The sequence below is a fragment of the Camarhynchus parvulus genome, chromosome 18 (genome assembly GCF_901933205.1).
Source record: "Camarhynchus parvulus chromosome 18, STF_HiC, whole genome shotgun sequence".
In the NCBI taxonomy this organism is placed as follows: domain Eukaryota; kingdom Metazoa; phylum Chordata; class Aves; order Passeriformes; family Thraupidae; genus Camarhynchus; species Camarhynchus parvulus.
Window position 1 is genome coordinate 5,647,711 of NC_044588.1, and position 26,661 is coordinate 5,674,371.

The following is a 26,661-nucleotide window of genomic DNA, read 5'->3' on the forward strand; positions in this document are numbered from 1 at the left end:
AGCGGGACCGGGCGGGGCCGTGACTCAGGGGGCGAGGGCGGGCGCGGGCACCGCGTGGCGGCCGGTCCGCGTGGAAACGTCCCCTGGCGGGACCGTCCGCTGCGGGCGCGGCGTTCGCCTCGGCAGCCGCGTCCTGCCGCGGTCCGCGCTCGCAGCGGGCGGGCGGGCGGAGCTGGTGTCCCCGTTGGCTCTCCCGAACGAGGGGCGGAGCGCCCGCGGCTCCGGGCGAGGCGGAGCAGGGGCCGCCCCGCGGGGCCGGGCGGAAGGAGCTGCTGGCGGTGTGGCGACACGTGCGTGCGGCGGGACCCGGATGGTGAGCGCTGCCGGGCCGGGCGGGACGGGCCCGGGGACGCGGGGCCTGCGCCCCCGTCCCGCCGCGCTCCTGGGCCCTGCCGGCGGGGCCGCCCGTGGGGAGCGGAGCGCCGGCACCGCCCGGGCCGCATATGGCGGCGGCCGGGCCGGGACCGCGCGGCGGCGGCGCTCGGGGTCGCGGGCGGCGGCGGGGGCCGTGGCGGCGGCCGAGGGAACCGCCGAGGGGGCCGTGGCGGCGGCCGGCTGCTCTGAGAGCCGGAGCGCAGCGGGAGCGGCCTGGCCGGGCCGGTGCCCCCCGCTCAGCCGCCGCTTTCCGCCCTCTCTGCAGGCGCGGCCGCCGGGCCCGCCGAGCCGGCCGCCCACGGCGATGATCGCGGAGAAGCTGCGGGAGGCGCTGGAGCCGGGGCGGCGGGAGGCGGCGGCGGAGCTGGGCCGGCCGCTGGCCGCCGCCGCCCGCTCCGTGCTGCAGCAGCGCATCGAGTTCGTGCCCGCCCGGCGCGGCCTGGCCGGGCAGCTGGGGCACCTGCGGGACAAGTACGAGCACATCGGGGCCGAGGCCGTCGGCCGCCCCCTCGGCGTCACCGGCAGCCTTGCAGAGCGGCCGCAGAACCCCCCGGGTGAGTGGAGAGGCCGAAGGGACTCCCCCGCGCTCCTGGCCCGGCTGACTGTCTGCTCCCCGCAGGACACGGCCGTGCCCCGCCGCGGGCCGCGGGGGACGGGATCCCCCCGCCGCAGAAGGTGCTCTTCCCAGCCCAGAGCCTCTCCATGAAGTGGGAGCGGGTTCACCGGGTGGGCGCCGGGCTGAGTAACCTGGGGAACACCTGCTTCCTGAACTCGGCGCTGCAGTGCCTGACCTACACGCCGCCACTCACCAACTACCTGCTGTCCCGGGAGCACGGACGCACCTGTGAGTGGGGACCCTGGTTCCAGGGGCCGGGAGGGACGAGCAGCGTCTGCCTGTCCTGCTCACAGCTCAGCACCTCTGTGCCTGGCTCTGTGCGAGAGTGCAGATACCAGGGCACACCTTCCCTGCCCTGCTCCTTTCTGCCTGTTTCTCTGTCAAGAGGTTGTTCCTAGGTCCTACTCACTTTTCCTGGCCATAGCAGTGTTCCCAAGCTTGGCATCTTTGTCTCTGCTGGGTGTAGTCAGGACTAAGATGGGCCCAGTGGGGCCTGCTGGCTTCTTGGGGGCTCAGCTGGGGGGTCCTGAGTAGCCCCTGACTGTGGGGAGTGCAGAAGAGCAGCGTGGCAGACGCTGCTGTGAGCTGTCACTACAGGGAGCGCACTGGCCTTGCAGCCCCATCCATAGGACTGCCAGCGGGATGTGCCTCTCAGGGCCGAGCTACGGGCTGGTCCAGTGCATACCTGGGACCTGTTTTCTCTCAGCGTGAATGCTGTCTCATCTGGGGAGCTGCCCTGGCTGCTGCTGTGACGGGCTGTCCCAGCTGGGATGGCGTGGACTGGTCCCCATCTCCTGTGATGGGCTGTGCCAGCTGGGATGGCACAGGCTGGTCCCCATGTCCTGTGGCATTGAGCTCGTAGGGAAAGCTGAGCGTGGCTGAGCTGTATTGGACCAGAGGTCCCCTGTCCTGCCTCGATCTCTCCTGGGTTTGTCCCCAATGTTGTGTCGTCTCTCCTGCTCCAGGTGCCCACGGAAGCTTCTGCATGATGTGCACTATGCAGAACCACACAATTCAGGCTTTTGCCAACAGCGGCAATGCAATAAAGCCACTCTCCATCATCCGAGACCTCAAGAGTAAGGAGGGCTGCCCCCCACCATGACTAATGTGGGAGCAGAACTGTTGGGACTGGGGCATGTTTTGGCAAACAGCTCCACTGAGATGGCTCATGGAGCCTTGGAGTGCCTGGGGACTTCTTGGGCTGCCAGGGGCTTCCTCTGTGACATGAGTCTGGTGTCTGGTTTGGGTTGAGGGGACTCAGACCCCAGAGCCCTTGCCCTGGGGAAGGCAGGGAGGGATGGCATCTGTTGCAGCACGTGCTGAGTGCTCCCTCTCTTGCAGAGATTTCCCATAACCTGCGCTTCGGCAGGCAGGAGGATGCACACGAGTTCCTGCGCTACACCATCGATGCCATGCAGAAGGCCTGCCTGAATGGCTACACCAAGTATGTGGGGCCTGGTGGCCCATCACTGCTCTTTGCTGTTCCCTTGCTGGTCCCCTGCACTCACGGGAGTGGACTGTGGAGTGAACATGTGCCCCAGGTCAGCCTTATTGTGGGGAGGTTCTGACTCCAGGGGCCTCGGGTGTGGGGTCCAGCTCTCTGCCCCTCAGGGACAGGGCTCTGGGCTGTTGTTCACCTTCTGCTGACTCCTCCACCTCAGCATAGCTGCAGTCCTGCCCCCAGATCTCGAGGCTGCTACAGGCTGGGATCACATCCCAGTTGCTGAGGGATACTTGCTAGCTCAGCCCAGCTCTGTGGCTGCAGAAGGGCAGCTTCCCCCAGGCCCTTTGTCCTGGGAAGCACTGCCTCTGCTCTGAGCTCCAGCCAGGAGCTTCTGCTTCCTCAGGAGGAAGGTGTGTGTTGGAGCCTGGTGTCACCCCTCAGCTGGGACACAGGGAGAGCAGTCTGGCAGGGGCTCCACAGCCCAGGCACTGGCCAGAACACAGGGGGGCTGTCCTGAGGGGTCCAGCAGGGCTGGCTGCTGCAGTGTGGGATCTGTGCTGCTGTCTCTCTGTAGGTTGGATCGCCAGACCCAGGCCACAACTCTGGTTCACCAGATCTTCGGTGGTTACCTGCGGTCCCGTGGTGAGTGCCAGCAGTACCAGCTGGGCTGGGCCTGGGCAGCAAAACCCTTTGGGAACACGGCTCACGTGTTTAACTTACCCAGAGTTGCAGTGGGTCAGTCCTGCAGCACTTGTGGGTCACCACCCCTGGTGTGGCAATGGGAGAAGCCGCTGCCTGTGGGGCCCAACCTGTGGGTCCCCAGCTCACTGCCCTCAGCACAAGGAGCTGTTCCCAGTGGTCTGGCAGCCCCTGCTTCCCCAGCACGGAGTGGATGTGCCAGCCCTCCTCCCTGCAGGGCTGTCAGTCCCAGTGCTGACATCCCAGAGCCCAGGCCTGGGCTGGGGGGACACTGCAGCTGTGTGTGCCGTGCTGGGGTGTGCCAGGGTGTGCCCATGGCTCTTCCTTTGCAGTGAAATGCTTGGAGTGCAAGACTGTCTCGGATACCTATGACCCTTACCTGGACATAACCCTGGAGGTCGAGGTACTGCTGCAGGGTTGGGGATGGGGCTCTCTGCTCCTGAGGGGGATGTTCCTGCTCTGAGGCTCCTTGACCTGCAGACAGGTGCTGGCAGGAGGGAAGCAGCTCCTGCTGTTGCTCCTCCTTCCCTGTCTCACGGGGCAGTGCCTGAACGCGAGCCGTGACCCCTCTGTGCAGGCTGGCAGTGCTGTGGGGCAGAGCAGCCACCGTGCCAGGACTCTGGGGCAGCCTGCAGCCGCGTGCTGTGTGCTCTCTCCTGGGGCCAGCGCCTCTGCAGGGAGTGGGGCTGTGCTGTGGGCGGGCCCCAGGTGCCCTGACCCCCACCCTGTCCTTGCAGCGAGCTGCAAACATCGTGCGGGCCTTGGAGCTGTTTGTGAAGCCAGAGCAGCTGGGTGGGGACAACGCCTACAGGTGCAGCATGTGAGTGTGGGCTGCTGGGCCATAACGGGGTCCAGGGGTGTGCTGTGGGAAGGCTGCCACAATGTGGGAGGGCTTCTGTGCCTGCTGTGTGGCTAAACCACGAGGTGCAGGGCCTGTGATGAAGGCTGCTGCTCCTCAGCTGCCTTGTCTTCAAAGGCATGGCCTTTGATGGTGGGGAGGTGTCTGGAGCAGTGCCTGGTGCCAGCAGCGCCATTCCCATCGGGTTTGCCATTGATGTGTGGCCAGGGCAGGCAGCCATGTGGATGTTGGAACAGCTGGAATAGCCTGAGCTTTCCTGGGCAGGTGCAGGAAGAAAGTGTCAGCCAGCAAACGTTTCACCATCCACCGAGCCTCCAACGTTCTCACCATTTCACTGAAACGCTTTGGCAGCTGCGGCTCTTCAGGTGGAAGGAAAATCACCAAGGTGAGAGTTCAGTGATCCACAGCCAGGGCTGTGTCCTGGCCTGAGGTCCTGCCCCCGAGCAGGGCAGGAGGTGCTCCTGGTGCAGTCCCGAGGTCATTCCCCACTGGTCCCAGTGGGGGAAGTTGGGTTCATCCTGGTATCTTCCTTGCCACAGCCTCTGCCTGGGGAGAGCATGTCCCCTCCCTCGAGAGATGGGGCTCATAGCACAGCAGAGCTGCTCTTGCTCTGGCAAGAAAGCCATGGCAGCTCCTGAGACATCTTCCTTCCACAGGACGTGGGATACCCTGAGATCCTGGACATCCGGCCTTACATGTCCGAGCCCAAGGGCGATCCCATCACGTATGGACTCTATGCAGTGCTGGTGCACTCTGGCTACAGCTGCAATGCTGGGCACTACTTCTGCTATGTGAAGGTGAGCCCAGCATGCTCCCTTGGGACCCTGTCTGGGCTGGGGCCTGGTAGGGGCTTGTGGGTCCCTTGAGGGTGCAGAAAGGAGGGTGCTTGTAGGGTGGGTGGTGTGGAGCACTGCACATGGGGCACAGACTGTGCTCCCCTGCAGGAAACATGAAGGTCTGCCCTGGCAGAGCTTCCTGGCCTGTCCCTGGGCCATCTGTGGTTTTGGGGAGAGGAGCTGTGATGATGGGTGCTGTTCCTGCTGCTCTGCAGGCCAGGAGGCTCCCTGGGCAGAGGCTGACCCCATTCTCCTCAGACACAGCCTGACCAAGCTCCATGTTCTCTTCCACAGGCCAGCAATGGGCAGTGGTATCGAATGAACGACCACGAGGTCCACCCCAGCAACATCAAGGTGGTTCTCAACCAGCAGGCCTATGTGCTGTTCTACCTGAGGTGAGAGAGCACCCTGTGCCTCCTGGCCCCCTAGCCCCACCAAGCAGCCCCAAGGCCCCTGTGTGTGTGCTGGCTCAGGGTGAGGGGTGGCAGGGAGGGGTCCAGCCCCTTGCCATGGTTTGCTGTAGCACCTCACCTCCTCCAGCCTCCTGCTCCCCTTCCTCGTGTGTGCTGCTCACCCGTGTCCCCAGGGCTGATGTGCTTTGCCTTCCCCAGGCTGGGCAGCCCCAGGAAGAGCTCAGCAGGGCCCGTGGCCACGGCTGCCTTCAGCCCACCCAGCTGCACTGCCAGTGACTCCAAACCAATGAAGAAACCTGCCATTAACGGGACCCTGTGTGTGCCACCCATGGGCCCGGTGAGTCCTGGAGGTTGGTGCTCCCAGGAGCTGCTGCTCCAGGGGCCCTGGGGCTGCAGCCAGGCCAGGGATGGATGATTGGGAGGGTGTTGTGCAGGGGAGATCCTGATCCTGCTGCTCCAGGGGCCCTGGGGCTGCAGCCAGGCCAGGGATGGATGATTGGGAGGGTGTTGTGCAGGGGAGATCCTGATCCTGCTGAACCCAGGGATCCTGGCTGGGCATGGGGAGGGTGGTATCACTGTGTCTGTAGCTCCTTCACTCTCCTCACTGAACTCCTCTCTTTCTCTGTGTCTAGAAACAAGACAAGCTGCTGGGGAAGGGGCTGCCAGGCCCAGGTGATGTTGGAGTCCCTGTTGCCCGCAGCTCTCCTGGGATGGGGTCAAAGCTGACAAACGGAGTTTCTCTGTCAGAGCTTCCCTTTCGGACCCCATTGTCCAAACTGCCCCCCAAAGCCACCCACGAGGCCACTCTGCTGGGCTGTGACACAGGCCAGAGGCCCAAGAAGCCACAGACACCTGGCATGCCCAGAGCAGGCTTCCATGCCACCAGCACCGTGTGCAGGGCCAGAGCAGGGCTGCCCCCACAGGGCTCAGACAGTGAGAAGCCACCTACCTCATCCAAGCTGCTGAAGTCCAGCCAGGAGCCCAGTGGCTGCGGGGCCATGGCCAGGACCCTGAAGAAGAATTCCTGGGGCAGCACAGTAGGGCAGCTGGCCAAGGAGACCCACAGGGCCAAGAGCAATTCCAGCAGCTTCTGCACCTCTCAGGGAAGGGACTCTGGCACCCACCTCCCTGCTGGCCCTGGCACCACGCTGGCTGTCCCTAAAGCCTCTGACCTGGCTGCCCCGCGAAGCTGTGGGACAGCCCCTGTGAAACCCTCCCCACTGGGCAGCACTGCCTTGCACTGGGGCAGCACCACGGCAGCCCTGCTGGCCAGGAAACCTGAGCTCCCAGCCAAAAAGGTGAGTCTGAGCTTCTGCCCTGAGGCTCCAGCCGATGCCTTGTGCCTTCTGAACAGGTTGTATAGGGCTCCTGCTGACAGGGGTGGGTGGGGAGAGCCCCCCAGCTCCTAACCCAGGCTGTGGTGGCTGCTCCCCCCTGTCTGGGTCAGGCCTTGCTGTTGTCCACGTCCCTGAGTGATGCAGGGGATGGCTCCTGCCCCCTTGCCTGGGACAGAGGGGTGACTGTGCCACTCTCTGCACCTTGGCACCCTCTTGGTGTCACCTGTCCCCGGGGCCAGTGGCACGGGGTGATGGCACAGCAGCAGGGTGTGGGGGAGCCTCCTCCACAGGCAGTGAGTGGGCTCAGGAGGGTGCACTGGGGTTCCAGGTCTTTAAATTTCTCTCCTTCCTTTTTTCCTTTGTTCTTCTAACTGAACACACTTCTGATTCTCCCACCCCCCACCTCCCTGCCCTGTCTGTGTCTGTTCTCCTCCCCTTTCTCTGGGCTCCCCTTTCTCTCTTGGCTCATGCAAACCTTGGTGTTACACACCAAGTTTTTATTTATGTCAATAACTGCAGGGCAAACCCTCTCAGAAGGTGACTGTGAGTGACCACCAAGCACAGCCCCAGCCCTCAGCCAGCTCCCATCCTGACTCCACTGCTGGGCCTCTGGGCAAGTCCAGGTAAGCAGTGCCATTGCTCCCAGCTCCCACATGGCAGGAAGGCCGTGGGTGCTCCACGGGGTATCTGTGGCCTTGCAGCAGCTCCTCTGTTCCCCAGGGCTGGCAGGGCTTGCTCCAGGTCTGAGAAGAGCTGACTTCAGCACACACAGGGAGGGAGCTTTGCAGGCCCTGACCCTGTATTAATGTCCCATGGGGTCAGGAGGCACCAGCCTGGTCTCGATCTTGCTCTGGGTGTCCCTTGTAGCCTTCAGCACCAGCGTGTGCTGCAGCAGCACCCACTCTTTCCCACTCTGCTGTGGGACCTGTGGGTGCTTGCAGAGCAGCACCTGATTCCCATTTTGTGGACAAGATGGCAGCAGTTGGGTGTTGTGCTCCTGCACCTCAGGGGAGGGAGGAAGAGAGGGGCTCCAGGCTTTTGGATCAGCCTCTTTTCCTGTCCTTCAGCCTGTCCTCATCTGCTCTTGACCTTCCCAGTCCTGAAAAGTCTGCCTTCAGCTCTGTGCTCACCTTGCCTGCTCAGCACCTGGCCTCGCTGCTGATCCCTGGTTCCACTGCCCACCCTTCACACCACCTTCTTTCCTTCTTTCTGGCCGCAGGGAGGCGGGGTCTGGCCAGGAGGAGCCAGAGGGTTCCTTCAAAAAGAGGCGGAGGAAGAGGAAACATCGTAGCACAGACAGGAGCCCTTGTGCTGTGGCTGTGAAGGAGGTGGATGAGGTCTCCAGCCCTCCCAAGAAGGAGAGGATTGTTTCTCCAGAGTGCTGCAAGGACAAAGACTCCAGGCTCCCCAAGGAAGGCATTGCCTCTCAGAAGGACTTCACTGATAAAGACTCCAGGCCCCTCAAGAAGAAAATGGTCTCTCCAGGGGACTTTGTGTCTGTCCTGGGGAAGGAGGGGGCACACAGGGGTCTCAGCCATGGTCTGGCCTGTCAGGACATGAAGAGTGGGCCCAAGCAGCATGTGCCAGAGCTCAGTACTGGCCTGGGCGTGGAGCCAGCTTCACCCCTCAAGAGGAAGAAGAAGAAAAAGAAGAATAGGAGCAAAGACGGCCCTTTGAAGAAGACAGAAGAGTGCAGCTCTGGGGTGCTGTCTTCAGACAGGTGAGGGACGAGGGCCATGTGAGAGCCTGAGGCCAGGCTCCCTGAGTCAGGGGCTTCTCATCTTTGTGCAGGGGGGATGCACCTCAGCGTGCATCCAGCTGACCGCCTGATCCCTGTGGGTGGGTTCACCTCTCCTGGGCCAGTGCAGCTGTCTCTGTGCCCTGTTGCTCTGTGGGAAGCTCAGACTCTCCTGCTCTGGTCTGGCTGATGTGAGCTGACCCTGCTGCCTTCCCCAGCTCCAGGACAGCTGAGCCAGAGCCCTGTGGGATACATCAGAGCACAGTGGAGGCTGGAGAGCACAAGCACCGCAAACGCAAGAGGATGGAGAGCCTCAGCGGCCTGGCTGCCAGCACTGTCCCTGCCGCCGCCGCCACCAGCCCAGGTGTGACCCTGTGCCCTGTCTGGTGCCTGGCAGGGCCAAGCCGGCGGCTTGTCTGCCCAGGAGCCCCTTGGAGCCCTGCTGTGCCATCCCCAGTGTTGCTGGTCCCACTGTCCTGTGCCTTGGAGGAGGAAGTGGGACCGGCCCCTTGATTGACCCCCAGGACAGGCACTTGTGTGCCCAGACATCCTCAGCCATGAGGATCTTGTCTGTCCAAACGGTGTTTCCTGGGATGAGATCACTTTGGAGGGGAGGGACATGGCAGCTGCCCTTGCTCCCCCTGGCTCACCCTCACCCTGCCTCTCTCTGCAGTGGCAGCACGTGCCAGTGGCAGCCAGGCTGGGGATGAGAGACCCTCCCTGGCTGCCCTGAGCCCTGTGGCCAGCAGCTGGGCCGGCACAGCCCCTGAGGGCCACGAGTCCAGCGTGGTGGACAAGCTGCTCCAGAACTCCTTGGACAAGGCTTACGGCAAACAAGGTAATCCTGGCTCACCTGGGTGGGCAAACAGCCATGCAGCCCCCCTGCCCTGAGCCCGGGGTGGGGGCAGAGCCCCCCAGCCAGTGCAGGCAGGGGCTGCTCCTGGAAGGAGGCAGGTGCAGCCGGGCATGGGGCTGGCACAGGTGGGCAGCAAGGGGCTCCATCCGTGGGGCAGGGCCTGGGGCAGCGGGGCACAACCTGGTCCTTCTGCTGACTACACTGCTCTGCAGTCTTGACCTGGCAGGGTGAGATTTCGGCCGTGAGCCAGGATGCCATTCGGGACACAGCACTGGCCCAAAGCAAGACCGTCATTGATGAGTGGGACCAGGAGTTTGACAAAGGAAAGGTGGGTGCTGGGCTGGGGCGGGTGGGAGGAGGCTGGGGCCTCTGCACGCTGACCTGAGCACTCTCCTGCCTCTGCACAGGTAAAGAAAATGAAGAAGATTAAGCAGGAGCGGAGGAGAGACTCAAACCCGTTCCAGAAGTTGCAGAACAAACGCAACTTCTGGTTGATGTCACATCCTGCCAAGATGGCCAGCCTGGGCCACCGGCTCTCAGGTGAGTGAGCCGGGGGGCACAGCGACCCTTGGGGGCTGGGGGCGGCAGCCTGCTGGGGGCTGACACTGCTCTTTGCCTCGCAGGTTGAGATCTGCATCCCCACTGCTCAGGGAGCAGTCCCGGGTCAAGGACCGAGGGCAGCACTGTCCTGGGAGCTGGCGGTGGAGCACACACAGAGGGGAGGGAATACAGCCGCAGCCCTGGGCTTGTGCCTTTTCCTTCGGGGAGCTGCTTTCCAGCTGCAGAGGAGCCTGCCCCCTCTGCCTTGCCTCCAGCCTGCCTCGGCCGGGCTCCTCGTCATCTTCTCCGTGCCTGTTCCCCTCCTGCCGCAGCCCGCACCTGCGGGGGCTCCTGGCAAGTGCCTCAAGCCCGTCCCTGCTGCTCCGTGCTGCTGTGCCTCCCGTTGCCCGCGTTACCGGCCCTCACTCCATGACGCCCCATCCCTGCACGAGCTGCATGGAGAGCCTCCCCCGGCCCCGTGTCGGCCCGGCCCCGCGCTGGCGCGGGGGCACCGGGGGGATGGATCCCTGCGGGGCTGGAGCGCTGCCACAGGGGCTACGGGCCTTGAAGGATGGAACTGAATAAATCCCGGTCTTTGTCACTCGGCCATGGTCGGCTGCGATCGCGAGGGGCGAGCGGCCGAAGGGGAATCACCGGCACCGGGAGGGGTCACCGGGACGGGCGGCAGGGGCGGGGCCTGCCAGGCTCCACCCCTCCCGGGTCACGTGGTGCCGGCCGTGGCGACTGCGGCGCGCTCGTCACGCGGGCGGGGCCGGAGCGGCGGCGGCGGCGGGATGGAGGAGGAGGAGGGCGGCGGCTGCGGTCAGTGCGGGCCGGGGGCGGGCGGGGGGCTCTGGGACACCCACCCGGCCCGGGGCGAGCCGCCGCGGTAGTCCGTGGTCCCCGCTGGGTGGCGGCGCCTCTCCCGGGCGGGACGCGCTTGGGCCGGGCCGCTCCCAGGTGCAGGACCGGGGGCGGTGGCTCCGGGACGGGCGGGGATTCGGCGGCGGCGGCGGCGGGACCTGCGCCCGCAAGTGCCAGAGCGGCCTGGGCGACATCGTGCGGGCGGCGGCGGAGGAAGCGCCGGGCGGAACTGGCACCTGGTGCCCGCCGGCAGCGCGGGGGCGGGCGCGCCGCCGGGCCGCCCTCCCGGGGCCCGCGGAGCTCCGGTGCTGCCCGCTGCCCGCACGCCTTCCGTCCGCCGCTCGCACTTCGCTCCGCTGCTCCCCCGGCACTGCCGAGCCCGGCCCCGCAGCTCTCGGGGCAGGTTGGCCGCGATGGCGCCTGCTGAATGTCACAGCCCCCGGTTCGGGAGCTCCCGGTGTGCCCGGAGCCGCTCCCGGGCGGGCCGCGGTGGCTCGGCGGTTGCAGGGTCTCCGCTCTCACGCCCGTGCATTCTGCCCTCCGTGCCCGCAGGGCGTTCCTTCCTCCCGGTGCCGAGGAGCGGGACTGGGCAGGGACGCCCTGCCTGTGCCCGGTCTCTCCCAGGCAGGTGCCCGTGTGTCGGCAGGTGGTTTTCCATGGGCAGGGCCTTTGCTGAGGAGAGACTGGAGTCTGGCTGAGGTCTGGGGCCATGGTCCCAGTGCTGGAGCCGTGCTGGTGACCGTTCTTCCTGGGAGCGGCTGGTGCCAGCCAAGTGCCGCTGCCGGCAGTGCTGGTTCACGGCCGGTTTCCTGCCCGGCTGTGCGACACGGCCGATTAGGAGCTGCCGTTCCCCCCAGAAGTGACGGTGCTGGGCTGCGAGGACTTCACTGTGTGAGATAAGGAGGGTGCCGGCGGCTGCGGCCTGGCTCGGGTGTTGTCAGACACAACCCATTAGCGGGAGAGCGCTCTGGGGAGTGGTTCTGCCAGCAGCCTCTCGGTGCTTCCCGGAATCACCTGGAAGACATCCCGGGTCATCTCTCAGCATTAGAAATGTGCCGCTCATCCTGCCGTGGGGGACGCAGGGAGTGCACAGCCGCCTCCAACCCACTGTTCCTGTGCTGGGGCAGCACAGCCCACTGCCCTGGAGCCCTTAAGCTGAGTTGGTTTAGCCAAGGACATTCTGCGAGGCTGTAGCGTGGTGGGAGCCGACGGGGAGTCTCTTTCTGGTGGGATTGTGCTGACGCCAGTGTCTGCCCCACGGCTCACGGCCTCTCTTCAGCCGTCTGCCTCGGCAGAGAGCAAATCCCAGGGCGAGCAGCTGGCGGCACAGATGTGTGCTCCCCCTGCTCCTGCCGGCGCGTGGGGCTGCACTCCCACCCCCTTCCCAGCATCTCCCCGTGGGGACAGCAGCGAGACTGAACCCACCCCAGAGCGGCACTGACCAGAGCAGTGGTGTGGCTCAAACGCCTCTGGACCGTGGGGAAGAGGTGTCCCGGCGGGGAACCATCCTGGCTGCTCCTGCCTGGCCGAGCTGCAGCACCGGTGAGAGGATGTGGGGAGCACAGTCCTGTCCTGGCACCGTGTCCTGGCCTGGGCCCCATCACGGCTCAGGCTGCCCCCAGGGAGAGGAGGCTTGGGCAGTGCTGGTAATCCCGCTGCACCCAAGGGATTACTGCTCACTCTGGCCTGGGGATTAAGGGATTTCTCTAAGCAGGGTTGATGCAGCCTCCAGCAAAGCAGCTTGTGCCAGGGGGCCTCGCTGTCTGGGCAGGATGGGTGTGTGATGGCAGGGTGGGCTGTGCAAGGTGTGGGGACCCCCAAAGGAGGGCTGCCAGCTCTGCAGCAGGCTGGCTGAGGGCTCCTCACCCGGGTAGTCCCTGTCCTCCTCATCACCAGCCTGCAAAGTCCTGTTTGGCCAGTGGGTGCTGGCAGCCCTTTGGTGCAGGCTTGGCTGTCCCATGCTGGGACCACGGCATGTCCCTGGGCACCAAGGAACACTCGTGGGGCAGCTGCTGCTGATGCCCCAGCCCTTCCCTTGCACAGTGTGGGGTCAGCCTGGGCAAGTTGCTGTGCCCAGCTTGGGGAGCCACTCTTCCACAGAGCTCAGGGATGGACTCCCAGGTCAGCGGCAGAGAGACAGTGCTGGGGTAGCACCAGGCTTGGAGAGCAGAGCCAGGGACTTGGGCAGAGGCAGTTCCTCTCCTGAGGTGTTTGGAGCAGAGAACAATGAGCCCTGCTGGTGACACTTGCAGTCCTGTCAGGGCTGTCGCTGTGGTTTGTAAACACCCCACCTTGCCTGGACAAGGCTGCAAGGACCCAGCCAGGCATCCAGGTCGCTCTGTGTGGGAGATGCCACCTGGCCCTGCCTCACCCCAGGCACAGCACCCACGTGCCTGTGCCACACTGGGGTTTCTCCAGATGCCAGTCCAGGCCCAGGCAGGCGCTTGTACAGCACGTGCCCAGCTCAGCCTCCCCTGTGCCCCCGGCTCCCTTCGCTTGCCCTTTTGCCTCCTGGTGATGTGGCAACCACTGCTCTGGCCCCTGGGAAAGGGGAAGTGGTGTTGAAAGCAGAAGGTCAGTCACATCAGCAGTGAGGGCCTGGCTGCCCTCGCAGCCCTGTCAGCTGCCCTTCTCCACACTCTCCTCCCTCTGCAGTCACACTGCTCCTGGGATCAGGGACTGCTCCTGCCTGCCAGGGTGCCCTTCCCCACTGCCCACCCCATCTGGGCTTCTGCCTGCCCTGCTCAAGTTACTCCTGGCTCAGCGATCCCAGTGGATGCAGGGGCGGGTGAGCGGAGCTGTCGAGCTGCTCCTGCCCTGACAGGCCCTGGGGTTTGTTACTCATGGCCATGCCCTGTGCTCAAGATCGCTCCTGCTTTGAGGAAAGGAGCTGTCAGTCCGGTTTGGGTTTGCTCAGTGCCTGTGGGGTGGGAGGCTGGGAGGGTTGTGCATTTCCCCAGCTCCACAGCTGTCCCCAGAATGGAATCCCAGGGCAGGACCCCCAGTTCCTGCTGCAGGAGCCCCCACACTCCAGGGCCGCAGCAGAGTGGGCAGCACCTCTGGGGCATGACCGGAGTGTCTGTTCGTGCTGGCACGCAGGGCTGGCAGGGCCCGTCAGGCTGGGTCAGGGCTCGGGCCCTGCAGCCCAGGAGCGGGGGCCGCGCTGGCACCCCCACGCTGCACCGCCGCGCTTCTCTGGGTGCACCTTCCTTCCTTCATGCGGCGCTCGTTGCTATGCGACCGCCGGCTCCTGATGCTTAATGCTCTAATACGGAGGGATAAAACCTCTCTAAAAATACCCCGCTGCCGGCCCCCCGCGGGGGCAAGGGGGCTGCCGGGGGCAGGCAGCCCGGGCAGGGGGGCTGCTGGGAAGTTCCCAAACTCCTCGTCCTCCAAGTGGCTTTGAGGCGCCCGCTGTGGCTCCGGCGGTGGCACAGACTGGTGTGCCGGTGCGGCGGGGATTGGCTGGGGCTGGCGCGTGGGCTCCTGCGGCTGGAGCTCCCCTGGCAGAGCCAGAGCCAGAGCCAGCTCCTGACAGAGCCGGGACTGCTCCGGCTCCCCTGCTCGCGCCCTGCCCCAGGCACCGGGGAGCTGCCCTCGGTACCGGCTGCCTGCCCAGTGCCGGGGAGCCCACTGCTCGGCCACGCGCACCTGTCTGGCCTCTGTGTGCTCCTGCCTGACCTCTGCCCGTCCCTGCCTTGCCCTCCCGGAGCTGGTGGCATCCTGCGTGGGACCCCCGCAGCATGGGGACGGTCAGCGAGCTCTGCGCCTCCAGTTTCCAGGCGTTCCTCTGCCCCTCGGTGGCTGCCAAGGCAGGTAGGCACTGCGTGCCCCCCTCCCCTCTGTGCCGCGGGGCTCCCATCCCCCAGCAGACCCATGGCTCCGGCTCCATATGGCTCTGGCTCCATATGGCTCCTGCTGAAAGCAGCACAGAGTGTCCTCACCGTCTCACCGCTTCCTTCCTCTGCCGGCCTTCCCAAGCTCGGGCCTCTGCAAGCGCCGGGCCCCTCGCCTGGCATTGCCCTGCGCTGGAGCTGGTGCCATGGTGGGACAGGGGTGTTGCGGAGCCAGTGGTGGCGGCTGGGAGGTCACAGGCAGCACAGGATGGCCGTGGCAGGTCCTGCCCCAGTCCCCCTGCCCTGCCCCAGAGGATGTGTGAGTGCTCGGTCACCCTCATCACAAGTGCTGGTGGCTACAGAGGGCAGGGTGGCACTCTCCAAAGAAAAGTCTGTCTGGGAAAGCCCAGCTCCTGCCACGCTGTGGGTGTGCTGAAGGTCAGCCACCTCTGTGACCTGCTGGCTCGTGCCCAGCTGTGGGACTGGGGAGCTGTGCAGTGGGGCAGGGGGTTGCGGGACCCCCTCGGCCAGCCCTGTGGCTGAGCTGGGCTCTGCTCCTCTCGAGGCCTGGCACCATAATCAGTGCTGGGAGCAGGTGAGGTGCCTGCCTGGCTGAATTCCTTGCACATGCACAGTGTCTGTAGACATGGCTGAGCTGGTGCTCACCCAGCCGTGCTGGAGGCTGGGGGTCTGTGCATGGGAATGTTGGAGCCTTGAGCCACTGGGAGCAAGGTAGCGGCTGTGGATGGGATTCCTTGGTGGGCTCTGGGTCAGGGAAGCAGGATTAGTGCAGCGTTGGGCAGGGCTGCACAAAAGCAGGAGAGTGTCCTGAGCACAGCGTCCAGCAGCCTAGGAGGGCCTGTCCCCAAACCCTCCTCCTGATGCACCTCATCTCTCGGTGGGGAAGGATGGGGCTGACGCAACCCAGGGTGTGCACATGGTGAAAACAGGATGTGGTGTGAGGAGACAAGCAGGATGTTTCTGGGGGCCCCACGGGACCCCGCCAAGGGGTGGGGGTGGCGGCACCCGCAGCACGCAGAGACCCTGGGCTCATCCCCATGGCCTGCCTGACTCGGGGGCTGCTGCCCCTCTGGTGTGGCACAGCGTGGGCCGGCAGCAGGGCTGGCTGCTGTGGTAGCTCAGGGGGCAGAAGGACACCCCGAGGCTTCTGAAGCCCACCCTCCCCTTTCTCCATAGCTGGCATTCTGGGTGCCGTGTCTCCATCTCCTGCTGCTGAGCAGGATTTAGCTGAGTCAAGGCAGCCGAAGCTGATGCAGCCTCTCGGGGAACTGATGGGGACCGGGATGGGGACAGGGACGTGCTGGGGTCGCTCCCACTGCAGGCACAGCCCCACAGCACCCGGACTCACCACACAGGGGTCCTGCACAGAGCAGTGGGGTCCCCACAGACACCCCGTAGCAAGGGGAAAGACAGTGGGGAACTGTGGGGGCTGGCATGGCTCCTAGTCCTTCTCCTGGTTCCAGTTCCTGTCCCAGCCAGCTGTGGGCGATGCCATGGAGCCTGTGGAGGGCAGCGGGCACCAGTGGTCGCCGCGGCCAGCACAGAGCCTGGACCTGCAGTGGAGAGCTCTGGCAGGGATCAGAGAGCTGCAGGGCTGGGGGTCTGCTGGAGGGGAAGGGAGGGGAGCCCGGCGCTGCGCACTGAGCTCAAGATGTGCCGGGCCGGGTGTCCTGGCAGGCTCCGAGGAAGGAAGGGCTGGGCTGGGCCAGAGCCTGCCTGGCTGGGACCCCAGCACAGGGCCCTGAGCCAGGGAGGGAGCAGCCCTGGCGCCCGTTCCCGCCCAGCCGGGAGCACAGGAGTTAAGGTGCTGGCGGCTCCGGCTCATGGCGGCAGGAACAGGGTGGTGCTGGTGCTGGCTCCTGGCGAGGCCGGGATGACGCCCGGGAGGCCGCGGAGCTCATTGGTACGGGGGCCGTGAGTCACCGCGGAAGCACCGCCGCCGCAGGTGTCCGCACCCGGCACGGCAGCTCGGGCACGGCCAGCGGCGCCGGGGACGGCCCTGGCACCATGGTGCTGAGGGCACAGGGTCACGGTGAGCCGGGCCGGGGCGCGGGGGGCCGGGCGGGGGCGGCTCCGTGTGTGCCCCGCTGCCCTCGGCGGCGCTGGGACGGGGGCGAGGCCGGCGGGGCTGTGCTCTGGGTGAGGTGCGGAGGGGCTGCGGGTGCTGCTCTGGGGTGAGCCCCCAGCCCCATGGGCACATCCTGCTGCTCTGGGGTGAGCCCCCAGCCCCTTGGGCACATCCTGCTGCTCTGGGGTGAGCCCCCAGCCCCTTGGGCACATCCTGCTGCCCCGGTACAGGATCCTGCGGGGGGAACCCCCGCATTCCTGTGCTGGTGGGGAGGAGGCCCGGCCGTGCTGGGATCCTGCAGAGTGGTGGGTCCCTGTGCGGCCTCTGTGCCAGTGTCTGTTCCAGCCTCCTGTCCCCCGATGCTGCTCTGCCCGCTGCCAGGCTCGCTCGGGCTCTCCAGGGCAGTTGCTGTGCAGAGCCAGGGAAGGGTTAATGCCGCCTTCCTTCCCCAGAAAAGCTCCTGCGTCTGGGGTTTCTCTTCCTCTGGCTGCTGCTGACATGGCTGGGCTGCTTGTCACGAGTGCTCAGCCTCCACCGGGGAGGGACCTTCCGGGGCTCTGGAGCAGCCCTGCCATCCTGTCCTGCTGCCCTGCAGCGTCTCATCTGCCCCACGCCTGTCCCGGGGCCGCTGGGACCCCGGCTGGAACCCCTGTCCTCTCCCAGGTGGGCAGGAAGAGGCAGAGCTGAGGGCTTGCCTGAGGCCTGGCATGAATTTGCCTTTTCCTATGGCCGGGCCGGGGGTCTGGCAGCTGGACAGGAGGGTCCTGTGGCACGGGCAGCAGCCCAGGGGTTTGGGGGTTTCTGTGTCCGATGAGCGGGTGTGACACAGCTCATCCCTCCCTCTGCGAGCCTGGGCTTGCAGGGCGCCCTGGGGGCCTGGCACTGGGGGCTGGTGCCGGTGGGAACGCTGCGAGTGGGGCGCGCGGGAGGTGCTGGGATGCATCGACACAGCTCTGGTACCGTAAGTAACTTTTAACCTGGTGCCACCAGCCGACCTGTCTGGCTCAGGCTCCTCGACATGGGAGACTGAAAGTATTGGGAAGTGTTGGCGTGTCTGAGGGACGGTGTCGCAAGCCGAGGCGCCTCAGCCTTGGCAACGAGGGGCTGTGAAGGAGGAAGCTGATCAGAGCCAGGGCAGAGCCGGACGGTGCTGAGCTCAGAGATTCAGGGTGCAGGGTCACCCGGGGATCTCCCACTGAGGCAGTGCGGGGAGAATCAATTGATTTGAGGTCTCTGTGCTCTGACACCAGACCCTGGTGTTGAGGATAGTGCTGGTCCAAAGGCACACGGTGTTTTTGGGCCCTGGCGTGGGGCAGTGGCTGCGCTGGGGACACTGGTGAGTCTGGGCTGGTGGCAGTGGTGGCAGTGTATGTGGTGGCTCACGGGACCTCACGGGTCAGGGGGTCATGCTTGGGGCAGGGGACGATGGGGACAGCCCTACAGATGCCTGTTCCCAGCACCCCAGGGCGGGAGGTGGGGGTGACACAAGAGCTGAGCTGGCAGATCCTGCTGCCACCTCCCTTGGGGACAGTGCTCTGGAGGGAAGGTGTTTTGGTGTCCTTGCAGGTGACCTTGGTGCAACGCACAGACCCAGGTGGGAGACATGAGCATAGCAGGAGGGCTGGGAGCACTCTTGAAGGAGCCAGTGACCTTGGGGACTGGAGGGAACAGGAATGGGATACCTTGTCACCGTGAAGCAAGGAGGTCACACTCCAAGGAGCACTAGGAATGTTCCTGGAGCACGGGGACCATGTGGTGGCCCTGGGCGATGGTGTTGGAGAGGGGGTATCTGGCTCCCCAGGGTGACAGGAAGGTGTAGACGTTGTGGTGTGCAGGTGAGGTCTGTCTGGAGGGTGCACCAGCTCCAGGCTCTGCCCCAGAATAATGAATCCACTGTAGAGGGAGCTGCAAGGAGCTGGTTGATGTTTGGGGCTGACGTGGTGCAGCAGAACAGCCTGCAGGGCTGCAGGTCGGTGTGGAGCCTGTGCTGCAGGGCACAGCAGAGCTGCCCAGCCGTGGGGAGCAGAATGGGCACCCACACCAGCCCGCTGGGGCAGAGCAGAGGGAAATGGGACTGGAGGGGCAGCAGGGCTGGCAGAAGCAGTGCTGGAGGTGATGTGGGAGCCCGTGTTGGTTCTCACTCTGCAGCTGCCACAGTCTGAAGGAGCAGATGCCCTTGCTCTCAAATTCCTTTCATGCCATTGGTGCCACTTGGCCTTTGTGTGGGGCTGAGGACACTGCTCACCAGCCCAGCTCCTCCTGCCTCCCAGCACCTCCACCCAGGCCCACAGCTGCTGGCTGGGAGCAGAGGCTGTGCCAGGAGCCTGGCAGACGTGATTGCCAGGAGCACACGTGCTGACCTGGTCGTGTCTCCGCTCAGTGCCCAGTGACCTGACCCCAGAGGAGTGCCAGGAGCTGGAGAACATCCGCCGCCGAAAGCAGGAGCTGCTGGCTGACATACAGGTACGATGCCAGGGCCCACACACTGCCCCTGGCCCAGGGTCAGCAGCCTGGCTGGCAGCGTCCCTGGAGCCCCATCCGGGATCCCTCGTGCTGCTGCCCCACAGCTCTTCCTCCGAGGGGCTCTGGGGACAGGGTCCCAGCTGGGATGTGGTCCCGGGTGGCAGCCAGCCGTCCCTGCCCTGCCAAAGCAGCCATGCCTTTTCCTGTCCCCTGCAGAGCTCCAGGCTGTGCAGTTGTGCCAGTCTGTGCCAGCCCCTGCCTGGCACAGGCAGGGACCACGTATCTGGGCCAGGCCACTGCCCTGGCAAGTGCCTGTGAGGTCGGGGCTCATCTGGGACACTGTCAGTCGTGTCCCTGATTAAGGCAGCAGTGGCTAATTACTGCCATATGCTGGGCATGATCTGAAGGGATTAGGGGTAATTTTGTTAACCTCTGAATCTCTTCCTTCCTGCATGCTGGGAGCGTGGCAGTGCTGCGGGGATTAGCAGTGGGGGGCAGCCAGCCCCACTGCCGGTGCCCTCTGAGCTGGTTCAGCCCCTGGGCAGCGCTTGGGGCTGGGGGGAGAAGGGAGGGAAGGAAGGAGGGGCTGTGGGGGAGTGGGGCTGTCTCCAGGGCTGGGGGCTGGAGGGTTTGTGGGGGAGGCACCTCCTTGTCTCAGTGCCCCCTCTCCCCGCAGCGGCTGAAGGATGAGATAGCAGAAGTGACGAATGAGATCGAGAACCTGGGCTCCACGGAGGAGAGGTGAGTCCCAGCACCATGGAGCCCCCCTTGGGCTGTGCAGGAGCCGAGGGCAGCTGAACCCTGGCCCACGAGTGCTGCTGTGAGCAGCTTTCCCAGGTGCTCTGAGCTCCTGGGAGCAGAATTCCGGGATGATCTGCTGCTCCCAGGTCTATTTTTCCAAGCCCCAGCCCCTCTGTCTGGCTGCAGCCACTGGTGAGCTTTGTTATTCTGAGCTGGTGCAGTCAGTGCCCGCCGGGATCAGGGGGCCCGGTGGGAGCTGACTCCCAGCGTCATTCCCAGTTACCCACTGGGGCATGAAGACTGTCCCCTTCTGCCAGCCCCACTGCTCTCCCCAGAGCCCTGCCACAGCCCGCTTGCCCGAGCCTGCCCGTGTCTGGGTGACCTGACAGGTGCTGTGCCTGCACCCCCTCTGCTCAGGGTGACCCCAGGGACACGGGGTGGCAGCTCTGCTCTCTTCTGGGGCCTGGCAGGCCGAGAGCAGCCCCAGGCCACGGTGTGGGGCAGACACGGAGCAGTGTGTTGGCTTTGTCCTCCCTGGGTCCCCTCGGTCCAGGCTGACCCTCCCCACAGTGCACTGCCCCAGTGGGGCCCTGCCAGGTGCTCAGAGCTGCTTCATGCCTTGCAGGAAAAACATGCAGAGGAACAAGCAGGTGGCCATGGGCAGGAAGAAGTTCAACATGGATCCCAAGAAGGTACTGTGGGATGGGGAGCAGGGCTGGTTACCCGCCTCTGGGGGTGTGCACGGCTCTACCACCTCCCAGTCCAGGTTGCTGGGGCTGGGGCAGAGCCAGCAGCCAGGGCAGGGGCTGGCGGGGGCAGCCACAGACCCCCAAGCACCTCTCTTGCACCCCTCCAGGGCATCCAGTTCCTGATTGAGAACGACCTGCTGAAGAACACGTGCGAGGATATTGCACAGTTCCTGTACAAGGGAGAGGGCCTCAACAAGACAGCCATCGGCGACTACCTGGGCGAGAGGTGCACTGGGCTCGGCTTTCCTGGGGGGGCTGTGGGCTCCTGCCGCCCGAGAGACGGGACACTGCAGCTCTGAGCTCACAGGGCAGCTCACTGGGGATACCCGGCATGCTGGGGGTATTCAGTTCATGGCTGGCTCTTGCAAGTGGCTGATTTGTGCAGACCAGACCAGGGATCAAGCAGGGGGTAGCTGCAGCTTTCCCCCATGCATGAGTAGACTATGGAGAAGGGCAGGGACAGTGGAGCCGCTCAGCAGTCACAGGACTGCTGATCATGCATCCCTCGTGCTCTGGCTTTGTTCCCACAGGGATGAGTTCAACATCCAAGTCCTGCATGCCTTTGTGGAGCTGCATGAATTCACTGACCTCAACCTTGTGCAGGCCCTGCGGTGAGTAAGGGGCTGCGAGCTGAGCGTGGCCCATAGAGGGTGCTGGGCACCGTGGAGCCCCCAAAGCAGCAGCACAGCTGGCTCTCCACAGGCAGTTCCTGTGGAGCTTCCGGCTGCCAGGGGAGGCACAGAAGATTGACCGGATGATGGAGGCCTTTGCCCAGCGGTACTGCCAGTGCAACCCTGGTGTCTTCCAGTCCACAGGTGAGCACCTGTCCCAGACAGATACCAGCCCCTGGTATCATCCTGCCCCACAGCTGACTTTCTCCTCTGCCCCTGCAGACACCTGCTACGTGCTGTCCTTTGCCATCATCATGCTGAACACGAGCCTGCACAATCCCAACGTGAAGGACAAGCCCACGGCAGAGCGATTCATCGCCATGAACCGCGGCATCAATGACGGGGGGGACCTGCCTGAGGAGCTGCTCCAGGTGAGGGCCAGACCAGGCTGCAAAGCTGGCCCAGAGCAGGGCCCAGCACGGGGCTGCAGGGCAAAGCAGAACTGATTCCATGTCATTGTACCAGAATCTATACGAGAGCATCAAGAATGAGCCCTTCAAAATCCCTGAGGATGACGGCAATGACCTCACCCACACCTTCTTCAACCCCGACCGGGAGGGCTGGCTCCTGAAGCTCGGTGAGTGCCAGCAGCAAGGGAGGGCGGGCTGTCGCCAGGGTGCAATGCCCCTGGCCTTCCCACACTTCTCCTGCTGGCCTGGCTCTTCATGAGGAGCATGAGGAGGCTACAGAGACAGGCACAGCCTTCATGGGAAAGGCAGCCCTCCATCTTCCCTTGGCTGGGCAGCAGGAGCAGACTCAGAGCTGATGAGGCCCTGCAGAGTGGCCGGGTGGGTGTCCTGGGGGATTCTGCCTCTAGGCTGGGCAAGCCCCCGGGCACAGAGCTGATACCAGGGTCTGGTGCCAGAGCACAGGGACTCGAGGCCCTTCAGGTCACCGAGTCACAGCAGGATGTGGAGCAGGCCCCCGGGAGCAAGCGGCGAGCTGCCCCAGGCTGCGTGCGTCCCCCTCCATACCACAGACAAGCCCCTGCCTCACCTTCCCACGGCATTACCACCTCGCATCCCGGCTCCACATGCAGGCAGCATGCATGGCATCCCTGCTGCACCCCGCTCCGCAGCCGGAGCCTCCGCGCCCTGGCTCCTGTGGCTTCTCTTCTTGGCACCTCTGGGGGATCCTCTGCCCGGGTTTAGTGGGGGAATGGCCGTTGGCAGGATCGGGGTCCAGTGGGACGTTTCCCCAGGGTTCTGCCTGGGGTCAGAACTCCTGATACATGGCCAACTCTTGGGAGGGGACAGCGAGAGCTGCCTGCTCCCTGCCCTGGGGTGGGGGGACACAGGACAGCCCCAGGCTCTCCTGTCCCTGACTGGAGGGGCCCTGCGCACCCAGGCTCAGGTTGGCACCACCCATGGGGTGGTGGAGAGGCAGCAGAGTGGCTGTGGACCCCAGCTGTCTTGGGCGCAGGGAAGGACCCTGCTGGTCAGCCAGGGGGTGGAGGGAGCCAGGCCCTGTCCCCAGCAGCCAAGGAGCCCCATCCCACAGAGCCACAGTGAGCCAGGGCAGTCAAGCCCCCACAGCCCTGCCGCTGGCCCAACCCCTCACAGCTTCCCTGCTGCAGCCCAGCCCCACTGACCCGCAGGGCAAGGGGGGGCTTTGGGGTTCCTCTTTTTATTTTTTTCCTTTTTTTTTTAATTTTCTTTTCTCCCTCATTTATATGTTTCCATGATTTTGGCTCTTCCTTTCCTTGCCCCCAACTCCAGGAGGTACGTACCCCTCTTCCCTGCTCTGCTCACACTGCTGGGGCTTCGTTTCCTTTGCGTTTTTAATTGCTGGTGATGAGTCTCATTGCTGCTGCTGTTGCTGCTAACCCCACACACCCGGGGACCTCGCCTGCTGCAGGAAAGCCCCTCTCCACCTCCAGGCAGGGATGTGGGGTGCCAGCCTGCCCATGCCATGCATTCTCCAAGGCCTGTGGCCTCCTCTGCCACCCCAGGGGAGGACGGGGCCACGGTGGCACCTTGCCACCCACCCAGCTGTGCACCACCATGTCCATAGACAGCTCAGCCTGGCCAGTGGATCTTTGGCTCCGGTGACACAAGGGATGGGGACAGGTTTGGGGTGTCCTCAGGAGGGGCCCCAGCCTGTGCACGGGTGGCTAGGGCGTGCCAAGTGGCTGGAGCTGGATGGGATCCGTCTGCGTGCTGCCCTGTGCTTAAGGGCTCACAGCAGTCCCCACGAGGCACCAGCACTGCTCCAATGCCTGCACCCCAAGGTGTCAGGGAGCATTGGTGCTGGCTCCCAGAACTGCTCTGGGGCAGGGCCAGGGGTGGGCTGCCAGCTGGCACAGGGCAGCAGGGGCCACAGGGCCTTCCTGGCAGGGAAGGAGATGAGCAGGACCCCCAGTGTACGCTGTGGCTCCTGGTGTCCGTGCCGGATCCTGCGAGGGTGGGTGCTCATCCTGCATTCAGCACTGCTGCAATGGCTGCACTGGAGGGGAGCTGGGCCCGGGTGGGGGGAGCAGGGCAGCTTCTCACTGTGCTGGCAGCTGTGGAGCTCGTCCATGGCCTTGGGTCTGCCTTGCCCGGGGTCCAGGACGAGCGGGACCGTGGTCAGTGTGGGCAGAAAGCCCCCCTGTCCTCCCAGGGAGCTGCCTGGCCGCAGTTTCCTTAGCTGTGCTGATCTGTGTTTGGGTGGGAGCACTGCCGCCCTCGCCTCCATCCTCATCCGTGCGCTTCCTGCTCGGGTGGGTGCGGTGTGCGCTGCCTGCTGCTGCTGCCCGCCGCTGCCTGCCTCTGCTTGGCTCTGTGTGTCTGCCGGGGCTGCCGAGCTGCCGTGTGCCCGGCCCGTGTGCCCGGCCGGTTCTGCACTGCCGTGTGCCCGGCCCGTGTGCCCGGCCCGTGTGCCCGGCCGGCCCTGCACTGCTGTGTGCCTGGCCCGTGTGCCCGGCCGGTTCTGCACTGCCCGTGTGCGCCCGTGCCGTGCGGCCGTTCTTCTGCCCGTGTGCCCGGCCCGTGTGCCCGGCCCGTGTGCCCGGCCGGCTCTGCACTGCCGTGTGCCCGGCCCGTGTGCCCGGCCCGTGTGCCCGGCCGGCTCTGCACTGCCGTGTGCCCGGCCCGTGTGCCCGGCCCGTGTGCCCGGCCCGTGTGCCCGGCCGGTTCTGCACTGCCGTGTGCCCAGCCCGTGTGCCCGGCCGGCCCTGCACTGCTGTGTGCCTGGCCCGTGTGCCCGCTCTGCACTGCCGTGTGCCCAGCTGGCTCCAAGCTGCTGAGCTGCTGTGCACCCGAGCTGCCGTGTGCCCGGCCCGTGTGCCCGGCTGGCTCCGAGCTGCTGAGCTGCCGTGTGCCCGGCCCCCTCGGCAGGGCTGTGCCCGACTGGCCCTCTCTGCTCCCAGGAGGCAGGGTGAAGACGTGGAAGCGGCGCTGGTTCATCCTGACGGACAACTGCCTTTACTACTTCGAGTACACAACGGTGAGTTGTGTCCTGCAGGGTGAGCTGGGCTGGGGCAGGGAAGGGGCTGCACTGGGGGTGTCCCACCCCACAGCTAAACATCTGCTTGCCTGCCCCAGGATAAGGAGCCCCGTGGCATCATCCCCCTGGAGAACCTGAGCATCCGTGAGGTGGAGGACTCAAAGAAGCCTGTGAGTGCTGTGGCAGTGTCCTCTGGGGTTTGGGGGCAGCTTTGGCTTGGGCAGGAGAAGCTGGGAGGTGTTGCAGCACCCTGAGATGTCCCCAGGAGGGGCAGGGGGCCCCAGAGCGGTCACTGCCTTCATCAAAGTGGGGCTGGTCACCATTGGGGCACATGCAGGGCCAGGGGGTGACAATCACGGTGTGTCTGTCCCTCTGTGCTGTGCTGGGGTGGCTGTGCCAGGTCTGTGGCTCTGCTTTGTCCCTCCCAGTCTGGGGTCCCCTTTGGGAATGGGGGCTGTGTCTGAGCACTTTATCCCTCCCAGAACTGCTTTGAGCTCTACATCCCTGACAACAAGGACCAGGTGATCAAGGCCTGCAAGACAGAGGCAGATGGGCGTGTGGTGGAGGGGAACCACACCGTGTATCGCATCTCTGCCCCCACGCCCGAGGAGAAGGAGGAGTGGATCAAGTGCATCAAGTGAGTGCTTGGAGGAGCGTGTGGGGGCACAGCAGGGACCTTCCTGCTGTCCTAAAGGGGACAGTGCTTCCCAGGGCATCCTGCAAGCATGGGGGAAGAAAGCTTCCCAGGGATATAAAGGGACCTGCCCAGGGCCAGGCCAGGCAGGTGGCACCCATCACTGCGGCAGCCTGGCCTGACCCAGCCCTTGTTCCCCTGCCAGGGCAGCCATCAGCCGGGACCCCTTCTACGAGATGCTGGCTGCCAGGAAGAAGAAGGTCTCCTCCACCAAGAGGCACTAGCAGCCAGACTGGCCCTGCAAGGCCAGCCCAAGTGTTCCCTGTCATGGGGGCATGTGGGGTGGGGGCCACGCTGCACGCTGGCCCTTGAGGCCCAGGGCCCAGCTTCAGCTTAGCCATTTCTTAACTCTGGGGGGAGGGAAGGGGCACGGGCATCTCAGTGACTCTGCCCCCATCACTGCCTCATCACCTGACAGCGTCCTCGCAGGCTCAGGTTGGAACACAGCACCCCTGGGAGCCCTGGCCTCAGCACCACGGGCACCCTCCCTGCCTCTGACCCCCAGCAAGCCATGGCCACATGGCACTGGGTCCCCCAGCACCCATGTTCAGACGCTTTTGGGGTGTTGGGCAGGAGGGTGAGCAGCTGTTGGTGAGCAGCTGGGGGTTTTGGGGTGCCACAGGTGCTGGGGTGCAGGTGTCAGCCCAGGGGGGCCCTGCAGAGATACAGCTCCTGGCCCTCGTTGTAGCGGGCCTGGGTCTGTCCTGGGTGTCCCCACGCTGCTGCCTTGGACCCTCCCAGCCACCCCTGCACTGGAGTGGTCCCCAGACACAGGAGGGACGAAGGGCAGGGACTGGTGACGAGCAGTGGTGCCACGCAGGGCAGGGATGTGCCCTCACCCAGCTATGGGAGCCGTGGCTCGGATGTGGCAGCGTTCGGTGGCAGTGGCCCAGCACATCCCTGTGCCATGGCCCGTGTGCCAGGGTGCCATGGTGCCGTGGTGGAGCCTGCCCTCGGGATGGCTGCTGCTGGGCTCTGGCTGGGTGGGGCTGTGGCCCCAGCTCTCTCTCTGCCTCACAATCGCCTGTGTCTTGTCCTGTCCCATCCCCACGCACGGTCTGGAGGCGCCTGGATCAGTATTAGTCTATTTATCAGAGGTGTAAATACTCCTGTATAGTTTTCTCCTTGTAGATTATTTTGTATGTGGGTGGTTCAGTGCAGAGGCCTCACAGGAGTGGGGCGGGTGGGCAGGATTTTTTATTCTAACCTATTTTTTTTCTTTTTTTTTTAATTTGCCATTACCATAAACTAGTGCTGAAGATCAGCAACAAATAAATACTTGCACCACGCTTCCCTTGGCCTCCTGTACTCTGTGCAGCTTGGGGTGGGCAGGAGTCCCCTGCCACTGTCAGCCCTTGCCCTGTGCCCAGCCTTGGGCTGGGCTCATGCTCCTCCCAGCCCGAGGGTGTGATGTG

At 64.9% G+C, this 26,661-nt stretch overlaps 2 protein-coding genes across 2 annotated transcripts; both read left to right on the top strand.

Moving 5' to 3' along the window:
- The first annotated feature begins 245 nt into the window (after window positions 1-245).
- USP36 (ubiquitin specific peptidase 36) lies at window positions 246-10,314 on the top strand. The gene is made up of 20 exons (XM_030961853.1): window positions 246-313; window positions 641-929; window positions 995-1,219; window positions 1,957-2,067; window positions 2,333-2,435; window positions 3,010-3,077; window positions 3,467-3,537; window positions 3,872-3,954; window positions 4,258-4,378; window positions 4,650-4,790; window positions 5,124-5,224; window positions 5,441-5,579; window positions 5,875-6,540; window positions 7,099-7,202; window positions 7,799-8,299; window positions 8,536-8,681; window positions 8,991-9,155; window positions 9,386-9,501; window positions 9,581-9,713; window positions 9,797-10,314. Exons 1-20 carry the CDS (start codon window positions 311-313, stop codon window positions 9,799-9,801), a joined length of 3,291 nt encoding a protein of 1,096 aa, XP_030817713.1. The 5' UTR covers window positions 246-310; the 3' UTR covers window positions 9,802-10,314.
- A 5,807-nt stretch (window positions 10,315-16,121) lies between these two features.
- CYTH1 (cytohesin 1) lies at window positions 16,122-26,529 on the top strand. The gene is given in 15 exon segments (XM_030961863.1): window positions 16,122-16,343; window positions 16,345-16,371; window positions 16,373-16,466; window positions 18,883-18,965; window positions 19,642-19,706; window positions 20,332-20,398; window positions 20,563-20,681; window positions 20,986-21,066; window positions 21,158-21,270; window positions 21,349-21,497; window positions 21,592-21,703; window positions 24,476-24,552; window positions 24,651-24,722; window positions 25,035-25,189; window positions 25,392-26,529. Coding segments are annotated over 15 exon segments (1,329 nt in total). The 5' UTR covers window positions 16,122-16,307; the 3' UTR covers window positions 25,471-26,529.
- Window positions 26,530-26,661: the final 132 nt, after the last annotated feature.